The 27883-nt window shown below is 36.8% G+C and overlaps 1 protein-coding gene across 3 annotated transcripts in view; it reads right to left on the bottom strand.

The window, feature by feature from the left end:
* Positions 1-1373: 1373 nt before the first annotated feature.
* Positions 1374-27883, bottom strand: part of PLEKHA5 (pleckstrin homology domain containing A5) — a 199319-nt gene continuing 172809 nt past the window's right edge. For 2 of the 3 annotated variants that reach the window (XM_081124971.1, XM_081124972.1), the window contains 12 exons: positions 27617-27766; positions 24115-24216; positions 20340-20451; positions 18987-19033; positions 17078-17195; positions 12900-13018; positions 10084-10290; positions 8809-8949; positions 8154-8278; positions 5472-5605; positions 4153-4258; positions 1374-2242 (listed from right to left, as the gene is read on the bottom strand). In XM_081124971.1, coding sequence (XP_080981097.1) covers positions 4164-4258; positions 5472-5605; positions 8154-8278; positions 8809-8949; positions 10084-10290; positions 12900-13018; positions 17078-17195; positions 18987-19033; positions 20340-20451; positions 24115-24216; positions 27617-27766 — 1350 coding nt within the window. In that variant the 3' untranslated portion in view covers positions 1374-2242; positions 4153-4163. Of the gene's footprint in view, positions 2243-4152; positions 4259-5471; positions 5606-8153; positions 8279-8808; positions 8950-10083; positions 10291-12899; positions 13019-17077; positions 17196-18014; positions 18204-18986; positions 19034-20339; positions 20452-24114; positions 24217-27616; positions 27767-27883 lie in introns of all 3 variants that reach the window. The other variant, XM_081124973.1, reaches the window with a different exon arrangement.

Below are 27883 nucleotides of genomic sequence, written 5' to 3' on the forward strand. Positions count from 1 at the left end.
TCCTGTAACAAGTCCCTATGCGGACTTATTGTTTGTAAGTATATGATTAGCATCTGGCTTTCTAAAATGTTGACAGAATTACAACTCCTCTAGACAGCTTTCTTCAAACTCCCGAAGCTTCCAAGTTTCCCAGTATGGGGACACGTTTCCCTTCATGAAATAGTTTAAAAAAAAAAAAAAGGTTGTACTTAGATGTATATACACATACATACAAATGATCAAGACATAAAGATGGAAAAAAATTATAGATGATGCCACCTGGTTCAACTGTGGATAATAAACACCTAAAACACTAAAAAAAAGAAAAAAAAGTTGTGCTTAATAAAACCAAAGCAAAACACACACCACACACACAGTCAAGACAAAAGCCCCACAAAAAACCCCAACCAAAACCAAAGAACAGCAACTCTCCCCAACACACTGACAAAAGATCTGTAACGGTGACCGGGATCATAACTCAAGGGAAAAATAACCTGTTGACTGTTTCCCTTGAGAAGACCTGTGTGTGTCATCTTTAGATAAAGGCAATTTGTGTAAACATGTTTATATGGACACAGAGAGCCAAACACTATTCTCCCATTTAACCTCGCTTTTCAGTCACCCACGACACTAAAGAGTGTATAGATGTGCATTTCTTTTTGAGTGTTTCTGTTTGGAGCCAGATGAATTTTATATAGCTGCATTTTGAATTAAATCTAAATCCTCTTTAATATAGCATGGGGGAAAAAAAAAAAAGACTGACCGCTGCCAGTTTAGTTTCAGCCATTTTATACAGGAATCCAAGAGCATCAAGTTTCCTTGTACTCTGGGAACAATATCGAGCGGGAACAAAAGGTTACAGAGGGAAGAAAATGTAATTGATTCTGAAGAGCGTGAACATCTGCAAAGAATGAATTGTAAGAGAAAATGATCTCTGAGGGCCCGACTTATGATGAAAGTTTCTAGTTACTCATGTTGGAGAAACAACGCTCGGATCTGCACACCCCTCTCCAAATCCAAATCACCAAGCAGAGTGAGACCACAGATGCCTGGAGCTCGTTTCCACAACTCAGAAACTAGCAGGAACAGGTATAGGCTTCAGAAAACTAAATTTGCCCAGTGGTGCTGACGGCCTTAGAGGAAAAGGCAGAAAAACTGTATCCTGGTCCAAATTCTGTCATTAAATGAAATGTGACTGTGGCCAAAGCAATTTCTCTCTCTGGGCCTCAAGTTTCTCAACTTGACGGGGGAGGGCTGGACTACATGACAGAAAAGGTCCTTTTGTGATACTCTCAACAATGGTAAGTTTAACACCCTTTTTTTCCCCTTCTAGAAGTCACTGGGGCCTCAGACTTTCCATTTTAGATGGAAAGAGCAAAAATTCTAACACAAGATTTAAGAACATCAACATTTATTTAACATGATAAAAAAAGAAATGAGATATGAACATTTGCATTTAAACAATAGTAAGTAGCCTTTAATACTTACATTACATGTGCTCATTGTATAATATATACACAATGAACATAATTACATTTGTACACAAACTAAGTACTGGATTTGAAAGCCTTATTGCTGTACACATCTATTCCAATGAAGTATGAGCCCAGTACTTCAAAATACCCACATTTTATAGTTTTTCAAGAAACAGTAAGCGATAACATTTGTGTTTAAGCTGACAAGAGTGTGGCAGTAACTGCTGACATTGCAATCTGACTGAGAAATAATTATAGCAGGAAACGAGACATACTTCACTGAGCAATAAAATGGCACATTTTAAATATATATATAAAATTTTTACAAATAAAGTGTGAAACAAAGCATTGCAGTAGCCAAAATGGGAAGGGGAAAAAAAAAACCAAAATAAAAACAAGCTTCACCGGAAATAACTAAAATGATGTACCGAGAAGAAAAAAGAAATATAACTCCACCTAGACTTCAGAAACATCAAAAATCTGGAAATCAGCAACTGAGTGAGCTGTGGTTGTGGACCGCACAGGAAAAAGCACCTTGACTCGTGTGCTCTGAAATCATAGCAGCAAGCTGGTGTCAGAACGATAACCTTGAGATTACGGAGTGCACATATGGGCCGTTAAAGCTGTTTTGGAATAAACATTTTCCAGAAGTGATAAAATGATGCTCTGTGGCCAAAAGCATCAGAACTATGAATTTCATAGATTTAAAATATACTGTACAATATCTTCTCACATTGCCGAAGGTCCATGTCCTTAGGTCTGAATAGTTTCCACAGACGTCAGTATAGCTGAAAAATAAAGAGAGGGAAATTTACTTCGACACCTGCCAGTTAATGAATGACCGTTTCCTAAAGTGACAAAGGGCGACATTCCGTAACAATAGAACCGACGAGCATGGCCATGAAAATTCGAAAACATAATGCAATTAAAGGACATTTTCTCTTCATTTCCATAAGCTTAACCCACAAAGCAAAGAAACATAATGCAATTAAACAGCAATTCAGAATCCAGAAGATCAACGAATGAGCTAAGATGCGCATAACTTCGTATGTAATATATAGTGAGCTGCCCACACAGCAGTCATTTGTAAAACTTTCCTAAGTTCTCCCAGAATGACTAGTGCAGAAAGATGACATATGTACTATACAAAGATATAAAATCAGCCACGTCTGAGCGTCACTGGTTGTTCCTGGTGGCTGCCCGCCACGAGACTGGAAAATATCCGGCAATAACTGTACCTCATTCTAGTATGTAATGCTAGTGGCTCTGGAAAGAAAAGTAAAACAAAACTAAATCCAATAATAACAACTTAAGGAAGCTGGAAATGTACTCGAGGTTTAACTGTGAACACTCTTGATTACCAGAATGGCCTGTGTGCAACGAGTTGTAACCTGTTTATGGAACAGATAGATAAGAACGTTTTTTAATGCACATTTCTCCACTAAGACAGAGGCCCCTGACCACCTCTTTATACAAGAGGAATCAGATGAGCATGTTTACTATTCCTCTGTCTGATGTTATTCTGTCACTAGTGAGAACTGTAACTTCCCAACATATTAAAAGTTTAAATACATGAGTGACAGGGGCAAGGCACAGGTAAGACTATAACTAATAGACGGTTTGTGGCGCCCGAAAGGATGTCAGTCCTGCACAGATACCAGCAGACAGCAAATAAAGGCCTCTTCCAGGCTTCAGGTGGACATAATCTTAAATAAAAGTTACAAATAGGACAAGACAGTTAAATATAAACCTTCTTGGCTGAAAGGAAGGGCACAGTTCATAGCTGCTACCAAATGTGAATGGAAATGGACTCTAGAAAGGAAGCACTCCTGAATAAACATAGTCGAGTTAGTATCTGTACTCATTTCTCTCGGTGTTTTCGCTGCTTATATTTGTGTAACAGAAACCGGTGGTCACCTTAAGGCACCAAACATTACTAGATCTGGGAGATACTTTGAGAGAGAAAAAATGCAGAAAAAGGCATAAAATGCTCACTCCGCCCTCACAGCTCTTCTGAAAAGTTAAAAACAGTGTACACCTACATTTCCAGAAGTGCAGGCAGCATTTAGTGATTGAGACCTTAGGAAACTATCGTCACTTCTGAAACTGGGGTCGAAGGAACACTACTCAAAGGTTTTCTCCTTCCCTGCATTCCCACCCGTGGTTTTCTGAATAACTATTTCCCTGTCTTAAAAAAAATTAATTATTTAGAAACAATTTCTGATAGATCTTAAAGATTTTAATATTCCATCTATTTGGCTATACCATAAACATTTCTTTGTCCCTTAAAATAATTAACAAACTCCCAATGCGGTAGATATGTCAAACTAACTTAAAAAACATTACTCAATCAAGATGTAATGACTTAAACAGACTTCTCAGGTCCGTCTATGGAAAGGAACGTTAAATGCGAACACAGCTGCAAAACCCTGGGGCCTGCTTTGGCATAGGACGCACCCCTCCAGGTTTTGCTGGTTTTACGGATGAAATAGGAGACGGAGAAAACGCTGTCACACGGCCAGTCGCTGGAAGGGCCAACGCTGGAAACGTGAGTTACTGCCCGCGGTTCCAATACTTGCTCTGCCAACCATCCCTCAGCACGGACCAGAATTAATCTCAGTTTTTATTCACTAAACCAGCAAATGGATACAATTCCGGTCAGAAAGTCTCAGGGCGAAGCACAAAGGGGACCACGTACTTGTTCTGGGACTACACACACATGAAATGCGATCCTTCCGTGAGCTGCGGCTGAGCGGACGGGCCCGGGGAAGCCGAGGACTCGGGAGACGGGGACAGGCTTTTCACTACAACGCACCGAGAGGACGAGAAGAGAAACATCCTTAGGACACTCAGGGAAGGAAATCTGACGCTGTGATCCCACCCGATAAGAACATGTTTGGAGAAGGAATTAACAGCTGCATTGGGGTTGTTACTTTCTAATCCAGGAACTGATTATTCAGTATGAAATGTCCACGGAAGACGGTATTCTTCTTCCTTGCACACCTTAAACTTTACGATGTTATATGGCAATTGCATCTCACTAAAACTGGAAAACATTTTTTTAAAAAAATCTTTTTTTGTGGGTGCTTTGAAGTCAATTTTTAGGCATCTCTCAGTGAATCACTTTTAGAAGCTTTCCTAGTTCTGTGCAGCTAGACCTGCCACAACAATAACTGTCAGTGATTATGAAAAAAGTGAGAATTCCTGTGTACACCACCTTGTAAGTGATAGAGACAAAGGACAAGGCAGTGGTTAATATTGGTTACAAACAATCATGATGGTATAAATTTGCATGTTATATGCATATAAGATGCAAAAATGCTCTACCTAAGACCAATCCTGAATTAACTTATTTCTATTGTAGTCACCCTTTTGCAACATGGATGGGGGAGAGGGATGACTACTAGGAATAGTTTTTTGAGCTGATAATATCCACTAGTGGTATCATACCCACCCTCACCCTGTACCAAAAATCTTGAATAAAGAAAGAGAGAAAAAAAGATATGTGAAGAGTCTAAAAAATGTGAAAGAAGAATAGCACAGAAAATTTTAATTTTTAGCTATGGATCAAAGTCTTCTACTATTAAAGAAAACCCCAGATGTGGCTTACAATCCATTACTATGGTAGGGGCTAGAGTAAACAAATCCATTCTACCAATTTAGATATCCCAGTTTCCAAAGGAGTAGGTTTGTGAACACTCTGAGAATCTAGCCTCAGGGACTCTAACAGGTAAATTTCCCAAGTACTGAAGAATCTTATTAGAGAAAATTTATGGTATGTGTTAAGATTAAAAGCAACACCAAAACCAACGAGGAATTAACTGGGTTTGTGCCAGTCTCTGCGTGGATCTAGCTGGTCAGAGGCATCCCCCCGAAGGTGCTTGTGGAAGGCAAAAGTTAATTAATCTGTAGTCAAGGTACTTAAGTGGCTCTCTTGCTGAAACCTTCACATGGGAAATAAATTCAGAGGTCCAGAGGAAGCACCAGTGAGAAAATGATGAAATGTGTCATATCTACCTGCCATTGTTTGGTTTCCTTTAGAAGCCTCATAAGAAACAACACTTTCTTCCTGCTCATGAATGCTGTCCTTTGTATTTTCTTCAGGGTGGCCTTCTGATTTATGATTTGTGATCTGTGTCTCATCTTGAAGACTAATGAAGATAAGATATTTTAAAATTTATTATAGAATGCAATTAATTTTTTCTTCCAATTTATTGTTATTAAAATTTTTTAACCATACAGAAAAGATGCCACCATCCACATTTAACAACTGCTAACATTTTACTTACAATCAATCTCTTTTCTTTATTCCCCTTTCTTACGGAACTTGTAAACATAAAAAAAAATTATAGCGAATAATATGAAACCTATACAGAGTTTCAGTAATTATCTACATTTTGCCAATCTTGATTCATCTAAACTCCGAAATTATTAATTTATTTATTGATTTTAGAGAGAGAGAGAGGAAGGGAAAGACACTGATTTGTTGTTCCACCCATTTATGTCTTCCTTGGTTGATTCTAGTATGTGTCCTGACCCAGGATCAAAGCAGCAACCTTGCCTGGCTGAGCATGGCTCAGCGGTTGAGCATCAACCTAGGATCCAGGAGATCGGGGTTCGATTCCTGGTCAGGGCACATGCCCAGGTTGCGGGGTCCATCCCCAGTCAGGGGCATATAGGAGGCAGCCGATGAATGACTCTCTCATCATTGATGTCTCTCTCTCTCTCTCTCTCTCCCCCCTCTCTTTCCTCTCTCTGAAATCAATAAAGATATATTAAAAAAAAAAAAGCAGCAACCTTGGCGTATGGGGAAGATGCTCCAACTAACTGAGCTACCCTGCCAGGGTTAAACTTCCAAATTCTTATTATTTAAAAAAAATTAAAAAAACCCAAACATATATATCTTTATTGATTCCAGAGAGAGGGAGGGAGAGAGAGAGAGAGAGAAACATTAATGATGAGAGAGAATCATTGATCGGCTGCTTCCTGCATGCCCCCTATTGGGGGTTGAGCTGCAACACAGGCATGTGCCCTGACCAGAAATGGTCTGGCAACCTCTCAGTGCACAGGATAATGCTCATCCAATTGAGTCACACCAGCTGGGGCTAACCTCCCAAATAATTTTGAAAGCAGACATATCATTCAATCTGTAAATACTTCAACTTATATGTTTTGTAAAACTGATTTTATCGATTGGCTGCCTCCTGCACACCAGGAGTCGAACCCTGCAACCTCTCGGTGCGTGGGGTGACAACCAACCAAGCCACACCAGCTAGGGCTCATAGACTTTTTTAAACATTGAGTTTACTGGGGTGACACTGGTTAACAAAACCATTCAGGTTTGAAGTGTACAACTCAACAAACATCTGCACACTGCATGATGTGCCCACTGCCCAAAGCAAAATCTCCTGTCTCGTTTATCCCCTCTGCCCACCTCTGCCTGCCTCACCTCTTTCCCTGTGGCTGTCACCATCCTGCTGCCTGTGTCTTTGTGTTGCACATATATATTTTATATACTGGATGGGTTTCCATCTATGCCTATTAACACACATTCAGCAGAGATATTTTTCTTATCAGCTTTTGCCAAATATTTTTCAAATTCAATTCTGCTATTCATTGAAGAGATAAAGGCATTGCAAATAACATTAAATCATAGCAGTTCTCTTTTCCAGCACTGATAATTTTTTTAACGAAGGTTGAGATTGAGGATACGCACTTAAGAATGCTGATTAACAGCTAAAAAATAAATAGCGCCCAGCCGGGCGTGGCTCAGCGGTTGAGCGTCAACCTAGAATCTAAGCGATCAGGGTTCGATTCCCGGTCAGGGCACATGCCCGGGTTGTGAGCTTGATCAATGGCTCTCTCATCATTGATGTTTCTATATCTCTCTCTTTCCCTCTCCTTTCCTCTCTCTGAAATTAAGATATATTAAAAAAAAAAAAAAAAAAAAGGCTCAATTCCTGGTCAGGGCACATGCCTGGGTTGCGGGCTCGATCAATGACTCTCTCATCATTGATGTTTCTATCTCTCTCTCTCCCTCTCCTTTTCTCTCTCTGAAATCAATAAAGATATAAAAATAAATAAATAAATAAATAAATAAATAGCAAATGACTATAATTTTTGGAACGATTACAACTTAGACTTTTGATCAATGTCTATCATTACGTAGGCAATACTGAGGTGCTTACTTTGCTATAGCTTATGTGCCTTGTGGCATTTAAAAAAACAGTGCTGCCCAGCCGGGCGTGGCTCAGCGGTTGAGCGTAGACCTGGGATCCAGGTGATCGGGGTTCGATTCCTGGTCAGGGCACATGCCCGGGTTGTGGGCTTGATCAATGACTCTCTCATCATTGATGTTTCCACCTCTCTATCTCCCTCTCCTTTCCTCTCTCTGAAATCAATAAAGATATATTAAAAAACAAAAAAACAAAAAAAACAAAACAAAACAAAACAGTGCTGACTGCTTCCTAGGTGCTAAGCACAGTGTTCAGTGCTATGCATGTATTTTCTTTTTTAAACCTTACAACACACTTTTGAGGAAGATATTATCACTATTTTTACAAGTGAGCAAACTGCATCTTAAGAAGGTATCTAGCCTACTGGGACTGGAATCCAAGACTTTTTGACTCTGAAGTTCACTATTTTTAAGCAGTTATACAAATGTGTGAACCATTTCTTTTTGTTTTCCTTCATTATTACCTGTATGAAACATCCTCTGGCATTTCTTCCTTGTTTCTTTCTTTATCCATCACTTCCTCAGAATCTACTCCATTTGGCTCAGGCTTGCGAAGTGTTTCATAAAAAACATTTTCACTTTTTTTAAACTACAGAAGAAGAAGAAAGATTTTCTTTTTCAAAGCATTCATACCACATCTAATATTTATTAGTAAATCTAAAATAATTTGCAAATAAGTTTATTTAAAAGAAATCATATCCTGTCAAATACTTATTGAAATATAAATTTATATTCAAGTTTCTTAAAAATATTAACATTTTTGGGGGGAATTTTTATGTTTATTTGCACCAAATTGACACTCCAGGGAGCAAGATCTCAAATGCTCCTTAACTTTTACTACTAATATAAAGAGCAATTTGCCCAAAAGGAAGAAGCACATTGCTAAGGGGTGTAAGATTCCAAATTTAATTGGGTTAGCAGTAATTGAGTCCAGCCTTGATTAATCATGTTTTAGGTCTTCAATTAATCAAATTATATAAAACCGATCATTTCACTTAGATCTTTGGCTTTTGTGGCAGAATGAAACAATACTTTCACCCTTATTACCATTTGATCTAATCTTCAAAAACCTACAGCCCCCCCCACCCGGGAATATCTGCCCTAAAATCATCTCTCTACCTCTTCGCTGAAATCCGTGTTTTGAGATTCAGCTTCTTTTAGTCGAACAATTTCTACAGCAGGAGTTTCATGGTTTGGCTTTACATCGTTTTCTCTAATGACAGTGTCCAGGTCCTTAACGTTATCATCCTTCCTTCGAGTCTGTCCAAAAGATACACAGCATTCTTAGAGTCACACTATGCAGCCATTTAGATCGCACCTGTCCACACTGAAAAAAAGCTGGATCTTCACTCACAAGGAGGCTTCTTTATGAAAACCAAGCGGAACTGGGTATATTTAATATACATCAATATACTTATATACATTAATTACTTGCATATTAACCATTTAAAATTTTAATACATGGCATATTAACATCTGGAAGTATTCCACACACTTTTTCACCCTCATCTCTTTAATTTTTTTTTTTTAATTTTATTATTGTTTAAAATATTACAGATGTCCCTTTTTCTCCCCAATGACCTGTTCCACCCTGTTCCTTCCCCCTCCCCAGTCCCTCTCGCCACCACTGTCCATGTCCTTGGGTTGTGTGTATATGCATATAAATTCTTTGGTTCATCTCTTTAATTTTTAAAACTACCCACTTTATAATTCGTAGAATGCAGTTATTCAATAGTTAACCAGCTGCCTACCCATTAGCAATGCCTGCTCTTGATCAGATAAAAAGGGAACTTCTACCAAGACAGGGAGGCATTTTTACCTGATCCATGTCTACTAACAGGGACAGGCCAGAAGAAAGCTACTGAAAAGGTTCGCTCTGTATTTATGCATCAGGGTAACACACAAACAACTAAGAAGAAATGAAATGGTGTCAGTTTAAAAGGCTCAAATTGAAATGCAATAGATAGTAGAACTTTAATTTAGAAGCTCTCTCTTCTGCTACAATTTAGGTCATGTTAAATTAGGCCACAGAGTAATACATTTTATTGGGAGGGGAATTGGGGACTATCTTGGTAACCTGCGTGGCACTTTACATTTGCTGAAAGCACTTTCATCTTCTTAGTTTCTCTGTGAAGGAGAGAGGGCACCACCTGATTTACAGCAGAGGAGACTAAGTCCACAGCTGGTTGAGGGGCATCCAACAAGCAATTCCGCTTTGGTGTTAGAACACACGGCAATTTCCATTGCACTAAAAGCTTCTTAGCGTATTATTATACAAGTTAAACAATATAAAACTGCAGACACGTGAAAACCCACAAAACACGTTAACTATGATTCAAAGATTCAAGTGATTTGAGATTTTCACACAAGAGTGATTAAAAGCAACTGACATACCTGGGTAACCCTGAACGGATTGTCCCGTAAGCCGGAGGGGCTCTGCAGGGGTGACTGGTCTAGAGCGCCGACACCGAACGCTCTCTTCTTCTCCCGTAAGCACGCCTGTTGGTGCCTCCTAATTCTCTCCATCTGCTCTTCCACAGTCATCCTCGGGCGAGTGCTTTCAGCCAAACAGAGCTGTTCCACTGCGCTTCTTGGTCTTTCCTTTAAGTTAAAAATACACATAGAAACACATAATTATACAGTGACTTCTGAAAGTATATAGAAATAAAACAGGCTCTAAAATGCATTTCTTTTGTTGTCAGAATCAAAAGTGGAAGTTTTGAATGTCATTTCGATAATGCCAAAAGCAAATTATTTTACCCTTTACAGGTAATTGGTGATGCATGGTCTATAAAGGAAAGAAAAAGAGAAGAAAGAGAAGAGAAAGTAGTCAGGGTATTTCTCTCTCTCTCTTAAATACAAAAGGGTATGGCAGCTCTGGGATGATTCTACCCCATGGCCCTGAAAGAGGAAACTATAAAACGCAAACTAGGAGGAAATAAGGGACATGGTTTCTAAATATCAGCGATTTATTTTAGTAAAAATGTAATGTTTTTAAGTCACTGTCAAAGACTAGTAGAGAAAATATCCTTAGTTTATGATCAGTAATAAAACTATCGAAATAATCTATTTTCTATAAATCAGAGGGTTACATTTGAAAACACTACATACATATGGCTCATTTTTATGGTTTACTAAAGGGTTTAAAAACATTAGTCCCATTAAACAACCAATTCTTACCTTTCACTTTCTTACTGAAGATGTAAAATGGTATTGGTATAAGATCCAAAAATAAAGACTATAATAATGAGTCATTATTATTAAGACTATGATACTGAGTCCAATGTTAGCTTATTTTATATAACAGAACTTTTAAAGATGAAACATATTCTAGAAGATGTGGAATTCATAGGTTTTTTTTTGTGCCCTCTTGTCTGAATTGGTGGAAAACGATGAAGACATTGGAAGAATTGTCGGAGTTTTTGGGAGAGCCCAGGACAGAGGTAAGTATTCCTGTGACCAAGCACTAAGTCAGTCTAATGGCGAAGATTCTTTTCTCTCCGCTCCGATCTGAACAACGCCTGTAGGGCAGGAGCTGTAACTCTAGGACTACCTTCTACTGTACAGAATAAATACCATAAAGTGCTCAAGTAGAAACTAAAGGGAAAAGGGAAGATGAAAAGGCTTAGTGGGCAGAAACTGTGATTCTCATTTATTTGTAAAATAAAACATATTTGCTTTGGAAAATAATAAAGAAGTAAAAGTAATCAAAGAACTTATATGTTTATAAGCATAACCCATGGACAGAGACACTGGTCTGGGAAGGCCTGCGGGTGGGGTGGAGGGGAGGTAGAGGGGATCAATGGGGGTAAAAAGGGGACATCTGCAATATTTTTCAACGATAAAGATAATTTGTTAAAAAAAAAAGTAAAAGTAAATTCTAGATACTGACTAGGAGGCTGGCTACTTTAGCACCCTTTCCTTTTATTTTTAGTAATCACAAACGTGTATTCTTCCTGGTTTTTCTATGATTACATAAAAACGTTATCACACTGCAACTTACTTTATCAAGCTATTATACGAATCTACTTTTTTCTTTTGAAATGCTGGATATTACTAGTTTTTAGGTCTGTTTTCCAATATGATAACTGGAAAAGAGTATCTCACTGGGGTAGCTCAGTTAGCATTTTAGAAATTATTACTGAGGCTGAGAAATTTTCATTTATTTGTGAACTACTGTTTCATATTTTCCATAAAAACCCTCACCATAGATAATTTATATTTACCCCTCATATATTATGGACCTTGTCCATACATGGCAGGTATTCTATTCCGGTATTGCTTATAAAGGTCTTCCTTGCACCAACATTATATAACTACAGTTTTCTATACCCCCCCGATTTGTTATGTATAAGTCTTCCCTTCTAGTATTTAAGGGAGCTGTAGAAAAAGGTAGTTAAAAAATAATATAAATCCACTAATATCTTTCTGCTTGATCTCAACATGCATTTTTAGTTCTTTTTCTGTTTATTTTCACATCACAATTCCCACAGAAACACCCTCCAATCTGCAAAAAAAAAAAAAAAGCCTAACTCTATCAATAAACAATAGTGTTCTAGAACCATGACCACTAATGTTAACACTGATACAAGCTATTTATTATTTTTATTCTACAATAATTACTTTTATAAGTCTTTGTAATTTTGGACTAATTGAAAATATAGTTCTTATGTAGGGAGATAAGCTCCCTGAGAATCTTCCCAAGAATAAGATCAGACTGGTTTAGAGCCAGTTTGAATTAAATGGATCTCAGATGGAAGTGTGAAATACAGGATTTATTTCCCAATCCCCAATTCACATTTCTCAGAGTAACCGAAGGACTGGCAAACTCCAAATCTATCCAGTTGAAAGGCCCTGCAAACTCAGGCTAGCTGGGAAATCCATCAACTTGGATGACCACAGGACATGTCTATCACTCGCCTCAAGGAACTTCTCAGAAGTGTCCAGGGATGTAACACAGGGCAGTGACCTGAGAATAGGTTCCACCAACTGTGGACTAAGCCCCAGGTCAAAGACGATCACAGGAAACCTGGATTAGGTATTGAGTAGGTTTGTCCTCTCAGGTGCTGATTCTCTGTATTTAATTCTAAAAAGACTACTTTTTCTTCGAGTATGTAAAATTTTGATAGAATACTAAAAATGGACACATATATAAGAAAGCAATAAATAGGTATGAGACTCCTTCTAGAAATTAATTTCTAGCTAAATACCGTTCTTGAATCCATCATCTTCTTAGTTTTCCTTAGGGTTACATATGAGGCTATTGTTGAAGATTCAGGCGTCGGTGACTTTGTTCTTGGAGACACCACTCCAACAGGAAAGTGGGAACCTAAAAATAAAAATAGTAGTCATCTCTCACACAACATCACTTTCTTTGACATACTTGATTTCTGAGGCTTTTAAAATCACAGTGCAAGTTTATTGTTTGAAAAGAGCCAGGGAAAATGTAGTAGCCTTCCATTATTTATTCTACATCATAAGACAGCCAGTGGTATTCCCAGACAAATTTACGGTTAGATTTAGAAATAAAGTTCTACAGATTAACAGATGATACTAAAAATTAATGCCCTGGCCAGGTAGCTCAGTTGGTTATAGAGTGTTGTCCCGATACACCAAGGTTGCCGGTTTGATCCCTGGTCAGGGTACATACAAGAATCAATCAATGAGTGCACAAATAAGTGGAACAACAAGTTGATGTTTCTCTCTTTCAAATCAATCAATAAAAAATTAATTATAAAATTTAGTATACTTAATGGATCATATACCCTTCACAACCCTGTAAGAAAAATGTTAAGGAAGGGCAGTACATGGGCTAATTTGCTTCCTCAAGTCCACAGCTCAGCAGCAGTGTGGCTGTAGCCTGCATTAGCCCTCTGGGGCTGCTCTGCTTCTCCATGGAGCAGTCACATTTTCAGGGGTTGAAAGAGCCTTAATCTAACCTCTCACATATTACAGATGACCAAAAATGCCCGGGAAGGTTTAAGTGATTTAAATGTTTTTTTTTGTGTGTTTTTTTACCCAAATGTTCTTAATTTCCAGTTGGTTGCTTTCAATTACATTGTACTGTCTTAATAAAGAATCTACTAACAATGTTAACAATAGTTAACTAAAGTAATAACTGTCACTTTCTCTTTTACAATTAGAAAACAAAAAAAACCTCACATCAACTAGAAAAAAGAAGTGTCTTACCCCTACCCCCACCCCTGGCAAAGACAAATGGTAGGTCAATCACTCACGGCCCCTTTAGGTTATAAACCAAACAATTTGCAGCTTAATTAAGTTTTAATATTATTTATGAACTCTCTGAGTGTTTATTATAGAGTTGTATATTTGAGAATGTGAAGAGCTGAACTGACACAGAACACAGGTAATTTTGCAATTCAAACACAGAAAAGGCTCTACTATGCCAGTCAGTGGCCGATTTTTAAAAGTCCTACTTTAAGTCACGTGCTACAAATACACCGCAATTGATCTGTGTACTTTGGACAATTTATTTAGATGAGAACTTACGATTAAAAGTTAAACATCCAAAATTTTAAGAGGCAAAACTCTGAGGAAGAATGCAAACCATATTAAAGAATATATTTCAGATGTTTTTATATTTTTTATGAGTAAACACACACATTGGTGGAACAAATGATCATCTACTTCTTTACTTTCATGTCATCACCATTTGAGAAATATCATCATTACCTTTAATAGCCTTTTCTCAACCTTCCTTAAACCTCTTTTATGTTTTTGAAAATACCGTAGAGCTGTAATTTTAATTCAGTTTGACAATCTTTGTTCAGGTGAAGCATTTAATTCAAACACACTTATAATTACTGATATATTTAGGTTTATTTCTAACAACTTATATTTTGCTTTGCATTTTCCCTACTTGCTATTTCTTTCCCACTCTTTCTTCTTTTGGATTAGTGTTCAGCTTGCCTCCCTACTAGTTTGGGAGATCCATAGTCTACTTCTTTTCTTTATCTTACACCCTAGCATGCATACTTAACTTGTTAAAGTGTAAGTTAGTCAGGATCATTACAATCCTCCGGAATAATACAAGGACCTTAGAACATGTTAATACCAATGAGCCTCCTCCTGTTTTATACGCTACTGTTGTCAAATTTTAGTTCTATGTTTCTTAGATCCCCTTATCTGACTACTTTCCTTCTACCCGAAGTATTACAGAATTCTCCACCAATGGTCGGTAAGTGGCAAACTCTCCCAGGTTTGTATTTACTACCCTACCCCTCAAGTTTTATTCAGGCAAAATGTATATGGAAGTGTAGAGATCCTAAGTGTACAACAGGTAAGGTTTGACAAATGTATGCCTGCACAACCATCTGAGTCAAGATGAAGACCATCCCCATCACCCCACAAAGTTTCATTCCAGTCAATCCTACCCTCTGCCAAAGGCAACTACTTTTCTGCTGCCTATCACCAATGGACTGGTTTGCCTACTCTCAAATTTCATATAAAGGGAATCTTATACCATGTCTCCTTTGTGTTGGCTTTGTTCATTCAACATAATTTTTTTTCATGTTTATACATGTTGTTGAGATTTCAGACATGTTGTATATCTGTTTGTTTTTTAAAAGTACTGATTTCAGAGAGAGGAAGGGAGAAGGAAAGAGAGAGATAAAAACATCAATGATGAGAGAGTCAATGATCTGCTGCCTCCTGTATGCCCCACACCAGGGACTGAGCCCGCATGTGCCCTGACCTGGAATCGAACAGCGATCTCCTTGATCACAGGTCGATGCTCAACCACTGAGCTACGCCGGCCGGGCTATTAGTAGTTTTAATTGTTGAGGAGCATTCCATTGTATGGAGATCACAATTTGTTTACCTATACTCTTGTTGACTAACATATGGGTTGCTTCCAGTTTATTTTTTTTCCTATTTTGAATTAAAGCTGCTATAAAAATCCTTGTATAAGTCCTTTTGAGCAATTATGTTCTCAGTTTTCTTAGGTACAGATATAGGAGTAGAATTACTCTCTATGCTAATTGCATGTTTAACTTTCCAAGAAACTCCCAAACTGTTGTTCTATCCTATACCACCATCAGGAACATGTGAGTTCCAATTGTTCCACATCCTAACCAACACTTGGGAATCTTTTATGTTTAGCCATTCAAGAAGGTGTAAACTGTGATTTTGATTTGCATTAAAATGCATTTTTTTATGATTAATCAGTTGTAAACTTTTTCATATGCTTAAGGGCAATTTGTATACCTTATCTGTTAAGTGTCCAAGTCTTCTGCCTACTTTTCATTGGGTTGTCTGTGTTTATTACTGATTTACAAGAGATTTGAAAACTATAATCTGGATACAAGGCCTTTGTGTCAGGTATATTTATTGCTAATATTTTCTCCCATTATGGTGGGCAGAAGTTTTAAATTTTGATGAAAACAATTTTCTGTGAGAGTAAGTTGTAAATATTCTAAGTGTTTCAGAATTCACATAACACATTCTCCTACATAACCACAATATCATAGTATTACTTACTAGTAGATAATAACTAAAACATATTTAAATTTCTACAATTATTCCAAGATGTCTTTAGACTTTTGCGTCAAATCATAATCCAAGCAAGATTCAAGCACTACATTATATCTGGCATTTTCTAAGTTTTTAATTCTGAATAGCCCCCTTTTACCCATTTCCTTTACAACATTGAAGAATGACCAGCATTTCTGCCCGGCCAGCGCGGCTCAGTGGTTGAGCGTCAACTTGTGAACCAGGAGGTCACAGTTTGATTCCCAGTCAGGGCACATGCCCAGGTTGCAGGCTCCATCCACAGTAGGGGGCGTGCAGGAGGCAACTGATCAATAAGTCTCTCATCATTGATGTTTTTATCTCTCTCCCTCTCCCTTCGTCTCTCTGAAATCAATAAAAACATATTTAAAAAAAAATCAGTATACACAGTAAGGGTATTATTTTATGGAATTTATTCATTATATAGAAACTGTATGAAAATTTGTTTCGAACCTTAATCTTTTATGTACAATTTTTAAATAGAAAACCAACAACCAAAAACTGTAAGGTGAAAAAAATGCCTTTTAAAAGTGTGTCATAAACTTATTTCTCAATAAAACCTAACCTGAATTGATATGAAGCTTTTCAGTCTTTATCCCACGTAGGATGAATATCCCAGAAATATCAATGTGCTTAAAAGGGGGTGCGGCCTCATGCCTAGCTGAGATGACATAATACATGGTTTGGGTCATCTACCTTTCTAATATGTGAAAACTTCCGAATTCAAACACTTATCAGATTCCACTGTTTTCAGATAAGTGACTGTGGACTTGTTCTTGTACTAGGTCAACATGAAAACTGAATTTATTGCCAAAATTTCTGAAAAACACAGGAGATGAAACATATCCCAAATGCTGACCTTTAACTGACGCTTCTATTTCTGAAACAGGTTCTGATTTTTCTTCCCCATTAGATTCATCAACCTCTGCCACTGTTGTTAACTCTGGTTCACTCTTGTAGAGTCTATAATCTGGACCCTTGAAAGGAAGGTATGAATTAGAAAAACAATTGCTAAAAGTTTCTTTTAAAATGTTTACCTATAAAGACCCAAATCAAACTCTAAAAGTTAAAAGTCTCAGTTAGCTATCATGGGTATAACAATTAATTTATATAAGTTACAATTAAGGTAGAAAAAAAAAAAAGACTTTGAAGTATTTTTAACAGGCAAATGTTTTGGTTTTAAAATTAAGAATATTCTTCCTGGGGATAAAGTCCTTAGAACATTTTTGTCATAGTCTGACAATAATTATATCATATTAACTCAATTAGCCCTATTGACCTTTCCTCATTCTCTCCTCCTTGCTTATTGCATTTTACATTTATTTGTTTAACCCCACACCTCTGCTTCCAGTTTCCATGGGTAATGTCTCTGCTTGGCAATGTTTAACTAGACTGAACTGCCCACACCCCAATCCTTTTATCGCTCCTGGTAATCCTTTTTGTTTCTCGCTTCTTTGTGATCTAAAGGTTTCATTTGCCTGATATCCCGAAATAGTATATTTAAAATACCACCCGTTTGCCAAATACAAAGTAACCATTCTATAGAAAAATATTTATGAAAAAATATGAAATTATGGAAGATTATTAAAGCTGTGAAAATATTAAAAAGTGAGAATGATACAACCAAAACAGCAAAACACAAAAGGATAACATTATAAACAGAAAAAGCGTTGGCTAAAAGTGGTGTTATTAAAAAAAAAAAAAAAAAAAAAGTCTGAATGTAACATAAATTCACTTTCAAAAAAACCGAGAGGGCATGTGTAACTGATTGTTCTGTGGCTACTGCAGCCACTTACACAGTGGGATCCATTTCTTGTGTATCCTTGAACCTGATGAGTCTTCTTGTCTTCAGGCAGATGGACTGGGCCCCTGCTATAACAGAGCAAGGAGCTGCTGTCACTGGGCAGAGGGGGGACTATGGGAGGCTGCTCTGTAAAGTCATAGGACCGAGGAAGTGGAGGACGAGGTGGGACTACTTCCTCTTCCTAAAGATTGTAGAACAGTCACCTTATTTAGATAAGCATACTGAAGTAAGTGTATCTAAATTCTCTGCAATGGTAAGTCAACTTAAATTAGCTTTAAGGCAATTAAAGGGACACTGCCAAGCCCAAAGTCTCATACTGAGACGTGAAACATAAAATGCTTATGACGGCCAATATGGTTTTCAATACGGTTGCATCTCTTTTCGGTAACACAGGCGAGCTTTACTCTGAAGCTCAACATCTAAACGGATGTATGAAACTACTGTATTTCATTTTTAAAAATAGAGGGGGAAAAATTAATTTGAAAAATCTCACTGCCTATTTTTTTGGACAATGCTTAAGGGCAAAAAAAATACACATTTCTTTTTGATTGCCTTTTATACATAATTTAAGACAACAGATGCTTTCAGTTCGGTTGACAGTATCTCTTTGTAGTTGCAGTTTCTTTACGGTATGCATGATACACAGCCAACTTATCTATCAATCATCCTACAAACGTTACCACGTATAACAATGATAAATATTCAAATTACTTATAGTAGAGAAAGTATGACAATGTTAAAATTCTAACCGATGAAAAATAGTGATTAAACTCTTAGCATGAAGGGAAGAAAAAAAAATCACATTTGTTAGAAGTACCAAATCACCGAATCAGTGACGTTTCATGATTAAAACAATAACTAGAATATATTTAGAAAACATTTTTTTATGAGTAGAGAACACAATTCTAATTCATGTTTTAAACATTTAAAATAATTTATAGTTAGACAAACAATTCACACGTACCTCACTTTTGTACTTAACTGCTGAGAAAGTCTTTGATACTGCCATACCTATTAAAAAATTAAACAACACAACGCACTAAACATCTTTTCAAATCTACAGAAAAAGGGAATAATTTCATTTCACTTATTTTAAATTCAGCCTTCAGTTTCCAATTCCTCACTTTTTAATGTTTTCACAGAACTTGATACCAATTACATTTTTAAAAATACACATTAAAACAACGAGTTTAGCCCTAGCTGGTTTGGCTCAGCGGTTAGAGCGTCGGCCTGCGGACTTAAGGGTCCTGGGTTCGATCCTGGCCAAGGGCACATACCTTGGTTGCAGGCTTGACCCCTGGCCCTGGTTGGGGCACGTGCGGGAGGCAACCAAGCCAAGCCCTGTGTCTCTCTCACATCGATGTTTCTGTCCCCCAAGCCCCTTCCACTCTCTCTGAAAGAGAACGGAAAAAATATCCTCAGGCGAGCATTAAAAAAAAAAAACCCCAAAAACCCCCACAACTAGTTTAAACAAGGGTACAGGGAAATGAGTTTTTTCCAACATTTACTGGTATAAGTACATTCTGATATAATCTTTTAGGAGGGCAATTTGATGTGCCTATCAAAATGGAAAATGCGTGCTCATTTCCCACTTCTTGGAATCCATAAGTACTAGCATATGTGTTTAGTTATATACACAATAATGTTCGTTATAGCATGGCTTATGACAAGAAAAAACAAACTCCAAAACAAAAACATGTTCATCAACACAGAAATGGATATAGTCCGTCAATACAATGAATTTAAAAAAAAAATATGTTTTTCTTGATTTTAGAGAGAGAAAGAAGGGAGAGGGAGAGAGAAAGAAAAATGGATCACTGGCCTCCTGCACACCCCCTCCTTGGGATCAAGCCCGAAACCTGGGCATGTGCCCTGGCTGGGAACAGAACCCACTGACGTTTTGGTGCATGGGGCGACACTCAACCAACTGAGCCACACCGGCCAGGGCTGTACAAGGAATTCTTACACAGCAATTACTGTATTGTAGTTAAGAACAAAAAAGCAAATAGTTGAAAATAGGCATAGTATAACTCCATTTTTTGTTGTGTGGGGGAAGAAATCTCGTAAAACCAACACTGTTTGTGTGTTTATAATTACAATACGCAAAAACCATGATTTATTTTTGAGTGGGTAAGGTTGGCAGAACTTTTGCCTTTTTACTTTATAAACCTGTGTACTGACTCAATGATACCAAGAAAAGTGCCCGTTTTCTGAAGTCTATTAAAATAACAAAGGTAACACAATGCTCTGTGTCATCCCATTTAGATATAATAATATGGTCAATTACTGCGGAACACAATACAAAAAGCTAACCTACCTGTTTCTGTAGTGCCTCTTTGCTGTTTGTGCTTACTCAGTCCTTCCATGACATCTTGAATTCTCCAAAGTTCTTTCTGAATCTGTGCACGCTGAATTCCTGCTGATTCAGTCTATCAGTAAAAACAAACCACATAGAGAAAAAAATCATTAAAGTTATATATTCTACTAATTATGTATTTTAAAAAGAGAATTTCAGTGGCAAAGAGAAAAGATAAAGCAGAGAAAAGAATCTGATTTTTCACCCTTAAGTGTACTATTTCACATCTCCTCGATAAGCTTTGCCTTGTGTTATTTATGACTCCAGGAAGGAATACTGATCAGAAGGGACTAAAATGGGAAAGAAAAAAAAAGCAAAAGGAAAACAGAACAAAATAGAAACTCTCACTCCCTGCCCCCCCAAAAAAACAACACAAAAAACATATCTGGAAAGTATACTAATTTCCTAAATTCTAGAATACAAAGAGACATACCCCTCACCTCACCCCCAAATTAAAATGTATTTAGGATTGTTTTGACTCATGGAGTTAAATGTATTTGCAGAATTCATTTTCAATTTTGGAATCGTTTTTTTAAAAATATATTTTTATTGATTTCAGAGAGAGGAAGGGAGAGGGAGGGAGAGACAGAAACATCAATGATAGAATAATTGATCGGCTGCCTTCGGCACGCCCCACCACTAAGGATTCTAGCATGTGCCCTGACCAGGAATGGAAACTCGATCTCCTTGGATCATAGGTTGATGCTCAGCTGCTGAGCCACACTGACTGGGCTCAATTTTGGAATCTAAACTTATCATTGCCGTTTTTATTTTATTCTAAGTTACAGCCACTTTCTTACTGCTGCTACCCCAATTTCATGCCTTCAGGCTAAGTACTCTAACAGAACCCAAATTAAGATCATATTGGTTTTCAGCAGGACTGTAATAGAACTCTATGACTCTTACTGGTAGATACTTAGAGTAACAATAAATATCATTTTTAGTAATAGAACTTTATTTTTAAAAAAAGGCCATGAAGTATAAAACCATCACATTACCTAGAAAAACATGTTTTTCACTAAATATCAGTTTTTGACAACATTAGGTATCAGAATATAATCAGTATTTCATTAGTAAGCTAAAAAAATCCTCCGAAGGGTAGAAATAAGTTTTCCAAATCTATAAACATAAGGACTACACGCTAACACTGCCTCAAAAAGGCATTGCATACCCTTAGTTACCCAGTTTTCCAAGCCACAGGCTGAAAACATCAAAGTAAAAGAAGAAAGCACTGACATGTGACCCAAGATGATGACAGCCCAGAGATGTAACTTAACACTGATATGGCATACAGGGGGGGAACAGCAACTTTAATATCTGACACTTGCACATGTTCTATATAGAATATGTGTTACTTTTGCAACAATTAAAATATTATATATATGTATTTTTGCCTGTCTGAAAGGTACACAGCGATAATGTCATTTTTATTTTGCATTTCTCTGATTACTAGTGACTTTGAACAATATACAAACACTTGTTAGCAATCTGAATTTTACTTTTTATAAATTAAAACTACTCATTTTCTTTGTTCATTTTGTTGATGTAATGTTTCTCCATATCAAAAAAATTCTTTGCAAATCTAGATAGTAACTCTTATTGAATTCTAGTAGTCAAGATGCTTCTTTCCAGTATGTCACCCATCTTTTGAGTTTGTCAATGTTGCCTTCATCGTTTAGTTATTTAACAAACACTTATATAGTATGCTTTATGTGCCTGATGCTATCCTAAGTACTCCAAAAACATCAACACATTTAATCATTATAACAGGCCAATGGAGGTAGATACTATTATTATTTTCATTTTACAGTTGTAGAAACTGAGGTGTAGAGTTGCAATGTAACTGGTCTAAGGTCACATGCGCAGTGGTGCTTCTCACAAAGTGGCTTCTAGTTCTTTACTTTTACTTCACGTTCGTTACTTTTTTTAAAAAAAATGTGCTCTTTATTATACCTTAAAAATATTAGAATAAGTTTGTTAATTTTTCCCCCCCAAAAGTTTTAGAAATTTGGCTGAAATAGAATTGAGTTATAAGGAAGAATTTTCATCATGATATTTAGTGTTAAATCAGGCCACTGAACATAGTATACCATTTACACTTTTCACTTATTCAAGCCCTGTTTTACGTCCTATAATGTAATAATTACATATTTATGATGAACATTTTTTGTTAGGTTAAATCAGGGTTGGCAAACCCTGCTATGACCTGCAAACTGAGAATGGATTTTTATATTTTTAAGGAGCTATAAAAAATAAAAACACCTAAAATTATGTGATAAACATACATATATATATATCTGCACCATTTAAAATATTTACTATCTGGGCTTTTACAGAAAAAGTTTGCTGACTCATGGGCTACATCTTAGATAGTTATAGTTTTTTCCTATTGTATTTAGTATTTATTAGTGTAACTTAACTTGAGTCTTCAATATATGTCATAGCCACATATAGCTACTTAAATTTAGATAATTAAAATGAAATAGCATTAAAAAAAATGCAGTTCCTCAGTCACACTAGCAACATTTCAAGTGACCAACAACTGTATGTACTTAGTTACTACTACACAGAGTGGGGCAAAAGTAGGTTTACAGTTGTAAGTACGAGAAACAGTTTATTCTTGTATTATTATTTATTACTGTATTATTTATTAATTACTGTAAACCTACTTTTGACTCACCCTGTATTAGACAGCACAGATAGAGGACAGTTGATTTTCTATGAGTCAACCTTACTAACCTATTTAATAATCTGTTGTATTGATTTGTCTACTGAGTCTGCTGGGCTTCCAAAATGCAGATGGTCAGATTTATACAGGGCCACAGCATGAAATGATTTAAAAAAATTTCTTAAACAGCCCGGCCGGGCGTGGCTCAGCAGATGAGTGTCAGCCTAGGATCCAGGAGATCATAGTTCGATTCCTGGTCAGGGCACATGCCCGGGCTGCGGGCTTAATCTCCAGTCGGAGGAGTGCAGGAGGCAGCTGATCAATGACTCTCTCATCATTGATGTTTCTCTCTCTCTCGCTCTTCCTTCCTCTCTTTGAAATCAATACAGATATATTAAAAAAAAAAACACACTTAAAAAAAAATTTCTTAAACATGTACTGTCTCCATTTATCAAAGAAAAGCTTTAGGACAGGTATTATTCTTTTTCATTTTATAAAAAAAAAAAACTAACACCTGGAACTTGATCCCAGATCTGCCTGTTTACAAAACTGTATTCTTTATTCCAAACTGTGCTGTATCTTCCCCTATTCTAATAATAATAGGCTAAATGTAGTTTGTTAAAAAAGAGACATTTAATATAGAATGAATGAGTAAATAAGAATAAATAGAAGAAAGAGAAAATATCCATTATTTCATAAATTCATATAATTAGACACCTCAGTACCAAGTGACATACAGTTAGCTAGGAGCACAGAACACTACAGGGCTCACACCATGTACCTGACAGAAGAACCTTTTTTTCCCTTTTTGGTAACTTACCTGGGGGGAGGAGGAGAGGGAAGGGAAAAGGAAAGGCACCAGAAAGGAGAGTGCCAGAATAAAGAACTTTTAAACAATGAGAGATGGAGTACCTTGTGAGATAGTAAGATTCCTGTCATTGAAAGTATTCAAACCCAGGTCTTAGGTAGCCAATATTGCAAAACCTGCTATGGGCTTACACAGCTCTAACAAGGTGGGCAGCAGTCAAAACCAGTTAAAACAATGTAAAAAACATGAGAGTTTTGTACCTGAACTTCGCCAAGGCGATCTAGCTGCTCTTGCATCTGGTTCCTGGTAATAGTTACATCGTATTCTAACTTATCATATTCTCTCCATGCTCGTTCCAGTTCCTAAAAATCAGAGAGCTTTAATTATTCTAATGGACAAAATGTGCTTTTATACTGTTATCACTGCAATTATGTAGTTTACATTGGGCAAAATAAAAAACCTTTATATTCATTTTCCTTTATTGTTTAAAGCATTTTTTTTATATGCCTTGGTTAAAATTTTTCCATGAATAAAAATACTAAATATGCTGTATTTTACCATATTAGGTTTTCAATAACACCAGAAGCCTTACGTGGCTTTACTTAATTCAGCTAACTACACAGGCCAGTGAATCCATAGAGACTTAACACAGGCACTACCCACCTATACTTCTCTCCTTTGGAAAAACCGTCACCCTCAAACCCTAAAACCATACAGAGGTTTTTCATACTTGGTCTTTAACTACCTGTTATCTATTGAATGTAGAATGATCCTACAAACGCTCGAATTACACCATCATTTCATTCTGTTTTAGGAATGCTGTTTGTGGGAGGGTTGGTATTCTTCTATGGGTTGTAGTTACCCTTCAGACATTTTAGAGAGCGGCACGAGGTCAAGAAATTGGTAAACTAAGGGCAGGGATGATATTTCGTTACTATTTTATCACCAGTTATCTACTGTGGTGCTGGTACTCATAGGTACACATAACACAAACAACAAATATTTACTGAATGCTGTTGTACAATGAATTAGTAACTCTTGTCAAGAAACTCCCGTGACCAGGGATCTCTTGTCTCGAACTGCTGCGACTGCAGATCCCCTGGGAAATGGCCGTTTAAAAACAGCAATCATCTGGAGATAGGAAAGAGGGTACTGAGTGTGGAAGAAAGTTAAATTTGGCCATTTGGGATAAATGCTTTTCTGGGGGGAATATTTGCTTTTTGAATTTAAGATTCTCCTTAACAGGTTTTACAATGAATTATATTTTTAAAAAAGCAGAGATAAACCACTGATTGATTTCAGAGAGAGGAAGGGAGAGGGAGAGAGAGAGAGAGAAAGAAAGAGAGAAAAACACCAGTGATGAGAGAGTCACTGATTGGCTGCTTCCTGCACGCCCCCCACTAAGGATCAAGCCCGAAACCTGGGCATGTGCCTTGACTGTGAATCGAACCATGATCTCCAGGATCATAGGCTGATGTTCAACACCCGAGCCACGCCGGCTGGGCACCACTAAAGACTTTTTTATCATCTCTATATTATATAGGTAGCTTAAGGAGTCTAATAAGCAGATTTCATAATGAATTAAATTTTAAAAAGGCAAAGTGATAAAGGACTAAAGATTTTTATCTCATCTATATGGTATAAATATTAGCCTCCTTACTTGGCTTCAGCAAACTCTTTTTACCTGAATAAATAAGGATATTATCTCCTCTAATAAAAATAGCTTCCAGCCAGCTTCTAATTTGTGCACATCACAAAAATTTAAATAGTGGCCTTGCAAAGGCTTCCGGAGGGTAAGATGAAGATAAGAGACCCGGTGCCAGCCCAGAGATTAGGGAAGACGGTGCTGCCAAGCTAACACCTAACCTCTGGTAGAAAAGCCAGAGTTCAGGGTGGGCCCAAAGGCACCGCACAGGCAACTGAGTATAAGCAAATTTTAGGATGGTGTGAATCCTTGTCTTTCTTACAGAAACATATGAGAAAGAGAGATTGAAAGCTAAAGATTACTTTACTGAATAATGCTGAAGGCAAGAAAAACAAAACAAAACGAGAAAAGTGATTACATAGGATAACAACCAGAAAATGGGAAACTAAAACATAACTGATTCCTATTAAAACATTTTTAATAAACTTCCATCAGTGCTGGAGTTAACCTTGGGATGAAACAAATTCTAAGCCTACTAATGAGATTTAAGTGTACATCCCTAGTATTTCCCCAAACAGGTACCAATCATGAAACAGTTCTAGCATTTCCCCAAACAGGTACCAATTATGAAATAGTTTCCAACAAAATTCTGATTTGACTCAGGTTGTCACAGGGATACTGAAGTTTTCATTAGCTCTGCACTGACAGCTTAACCCCATTTCCCTTTCAAATCTCATATTCCGGATCCCCTAATTCTGGTCAGTCTGTTCCATTTCTTGCTTCTCCAGACATGTCTCCGACATTCTCATTTCTGTGATGTGAAGCATTTTGTCCTGTATGGACCACCTTTCACTCCCCCCCTTGATTCCTATCCAAATCCTACCCATCATTACCATCTTGCAGACAACATTTCAGGTGTATACATTTTCTTTATGACTAGATTACAAAAATCCATGTAGATCTAAGTCTTCAGGACTATGGTCAGAAGATCCAGATTTGTGTTCTGGGCATAACTTTGAACTGGATGTGGTTCTGATTTCAAGGGGACCACAACTGAAAGGATATTAAATTCTCAAAAAAAAAAAAAAAAAAAAATCTATAAATATACAGTGTGACTAAGAGACTAAATGAGATAATTTAAATAACTTTCAAAATCAGAAATAGGTATATTAAATATAAGGTGTTTAAGAATCACAAAATCTAAGTTTTGATTTATTTTAAACCATGCTGTATTCCTTTAAAAATAGCTCATGCTTGGAATGTTATTTTATGTGTTTAGAATTGGAGCCGTGTTGAGATTCTGGTATCCTGCCAGCTTGGAAAGACCTCTCTTAGTTAAGCTATAATGCCTGTGGACCTTTTTAAAAGGTAGCTGTTCCCTAAAGAGCCCACTGAAGCTACAGACAAGGGTGTGTTAGCAGTTTTCTTTAACAGGTGGCTTTTGCAAGGATTTCTCTTTCAAAGGGCTGCTTGGGCAGGTGCTCTTACTATGTTTAGAGATGACTGCATCATAGGATCTAAAGCAGACTGTTTAGACTCATAAAACACTTAATTTACAAACTCTTAAGTAAGACTTTTGGATTTGGTAATCCTAAGAGACTCTTTATAAAGCGACAAGACTGTAGGTTAAAAGGTTCTACTAATTATATTTCTTACTCAAACCTATCATCTAAACTTAGATCACACTGCAGCTACGAAATGGTAATGTTGACAGTTTCTTAAAAGCATTTCACAGGTGCCTTTTATTGAAATGGCTGGTTAAGTGAACCTAATTACTACCTTCTCAAAATTACCCTAACTCCCTTAAAACCCAAAAAGTATTTATTTTCCTAATACAATGAACTTTATTTAAGGATATTTCATTTGCATAATATGTAAACAGGAGTATTTACCTTGTAAAACAACTATTTCACAAAAAAACAAAATGCCTACTAATTAGAGAAATAAAGACCACCCTTTGTTTTTGATATTAATAACAAATTAATTTCTTGTTATAATAAAGAACAATCCTAAAGACAGTCCAATCAAATAGAAATATACATTAAATAGAAAAAAGAAAAAACTGCATAATATTTCAGTGAGTCTTACTAGTAAGAAAAACAAACCCTGCTACTTACAGCAGTGGCTCTAGAAAGTTCTCGACATGTACTGAGCAGGCCGTTCTGTAAATCGTCCCTCTGTAACACCACAGTCTGAATGGCTGCTGGGTTATCGGCATTCATTTCTATCTCTTGGCTGGCTGATAGCAGAGCTTGCTCAAGCGTGTACTATTATAATAAAAATAATTACATTTAATGTTCTGCATCATCGAATGAATTCTTTTTTGCTTTAGTTATCACAGTGTCCTGATAATAACCATTAAAGTAACATCAATTGTAGATAAT

This window comes from Miniopterus schreibersii (genome assembly GCF_964146895.1).
Source record: "Miniopterus schreibersii genome assembly, chromosome: 2".
Lineage (NCBI taxonomy): Eukaryota > Metazoa > Chordata > Mammalia > Chiroptera > Miniopteridae > Miniopterus > Miniopterus schreibersii.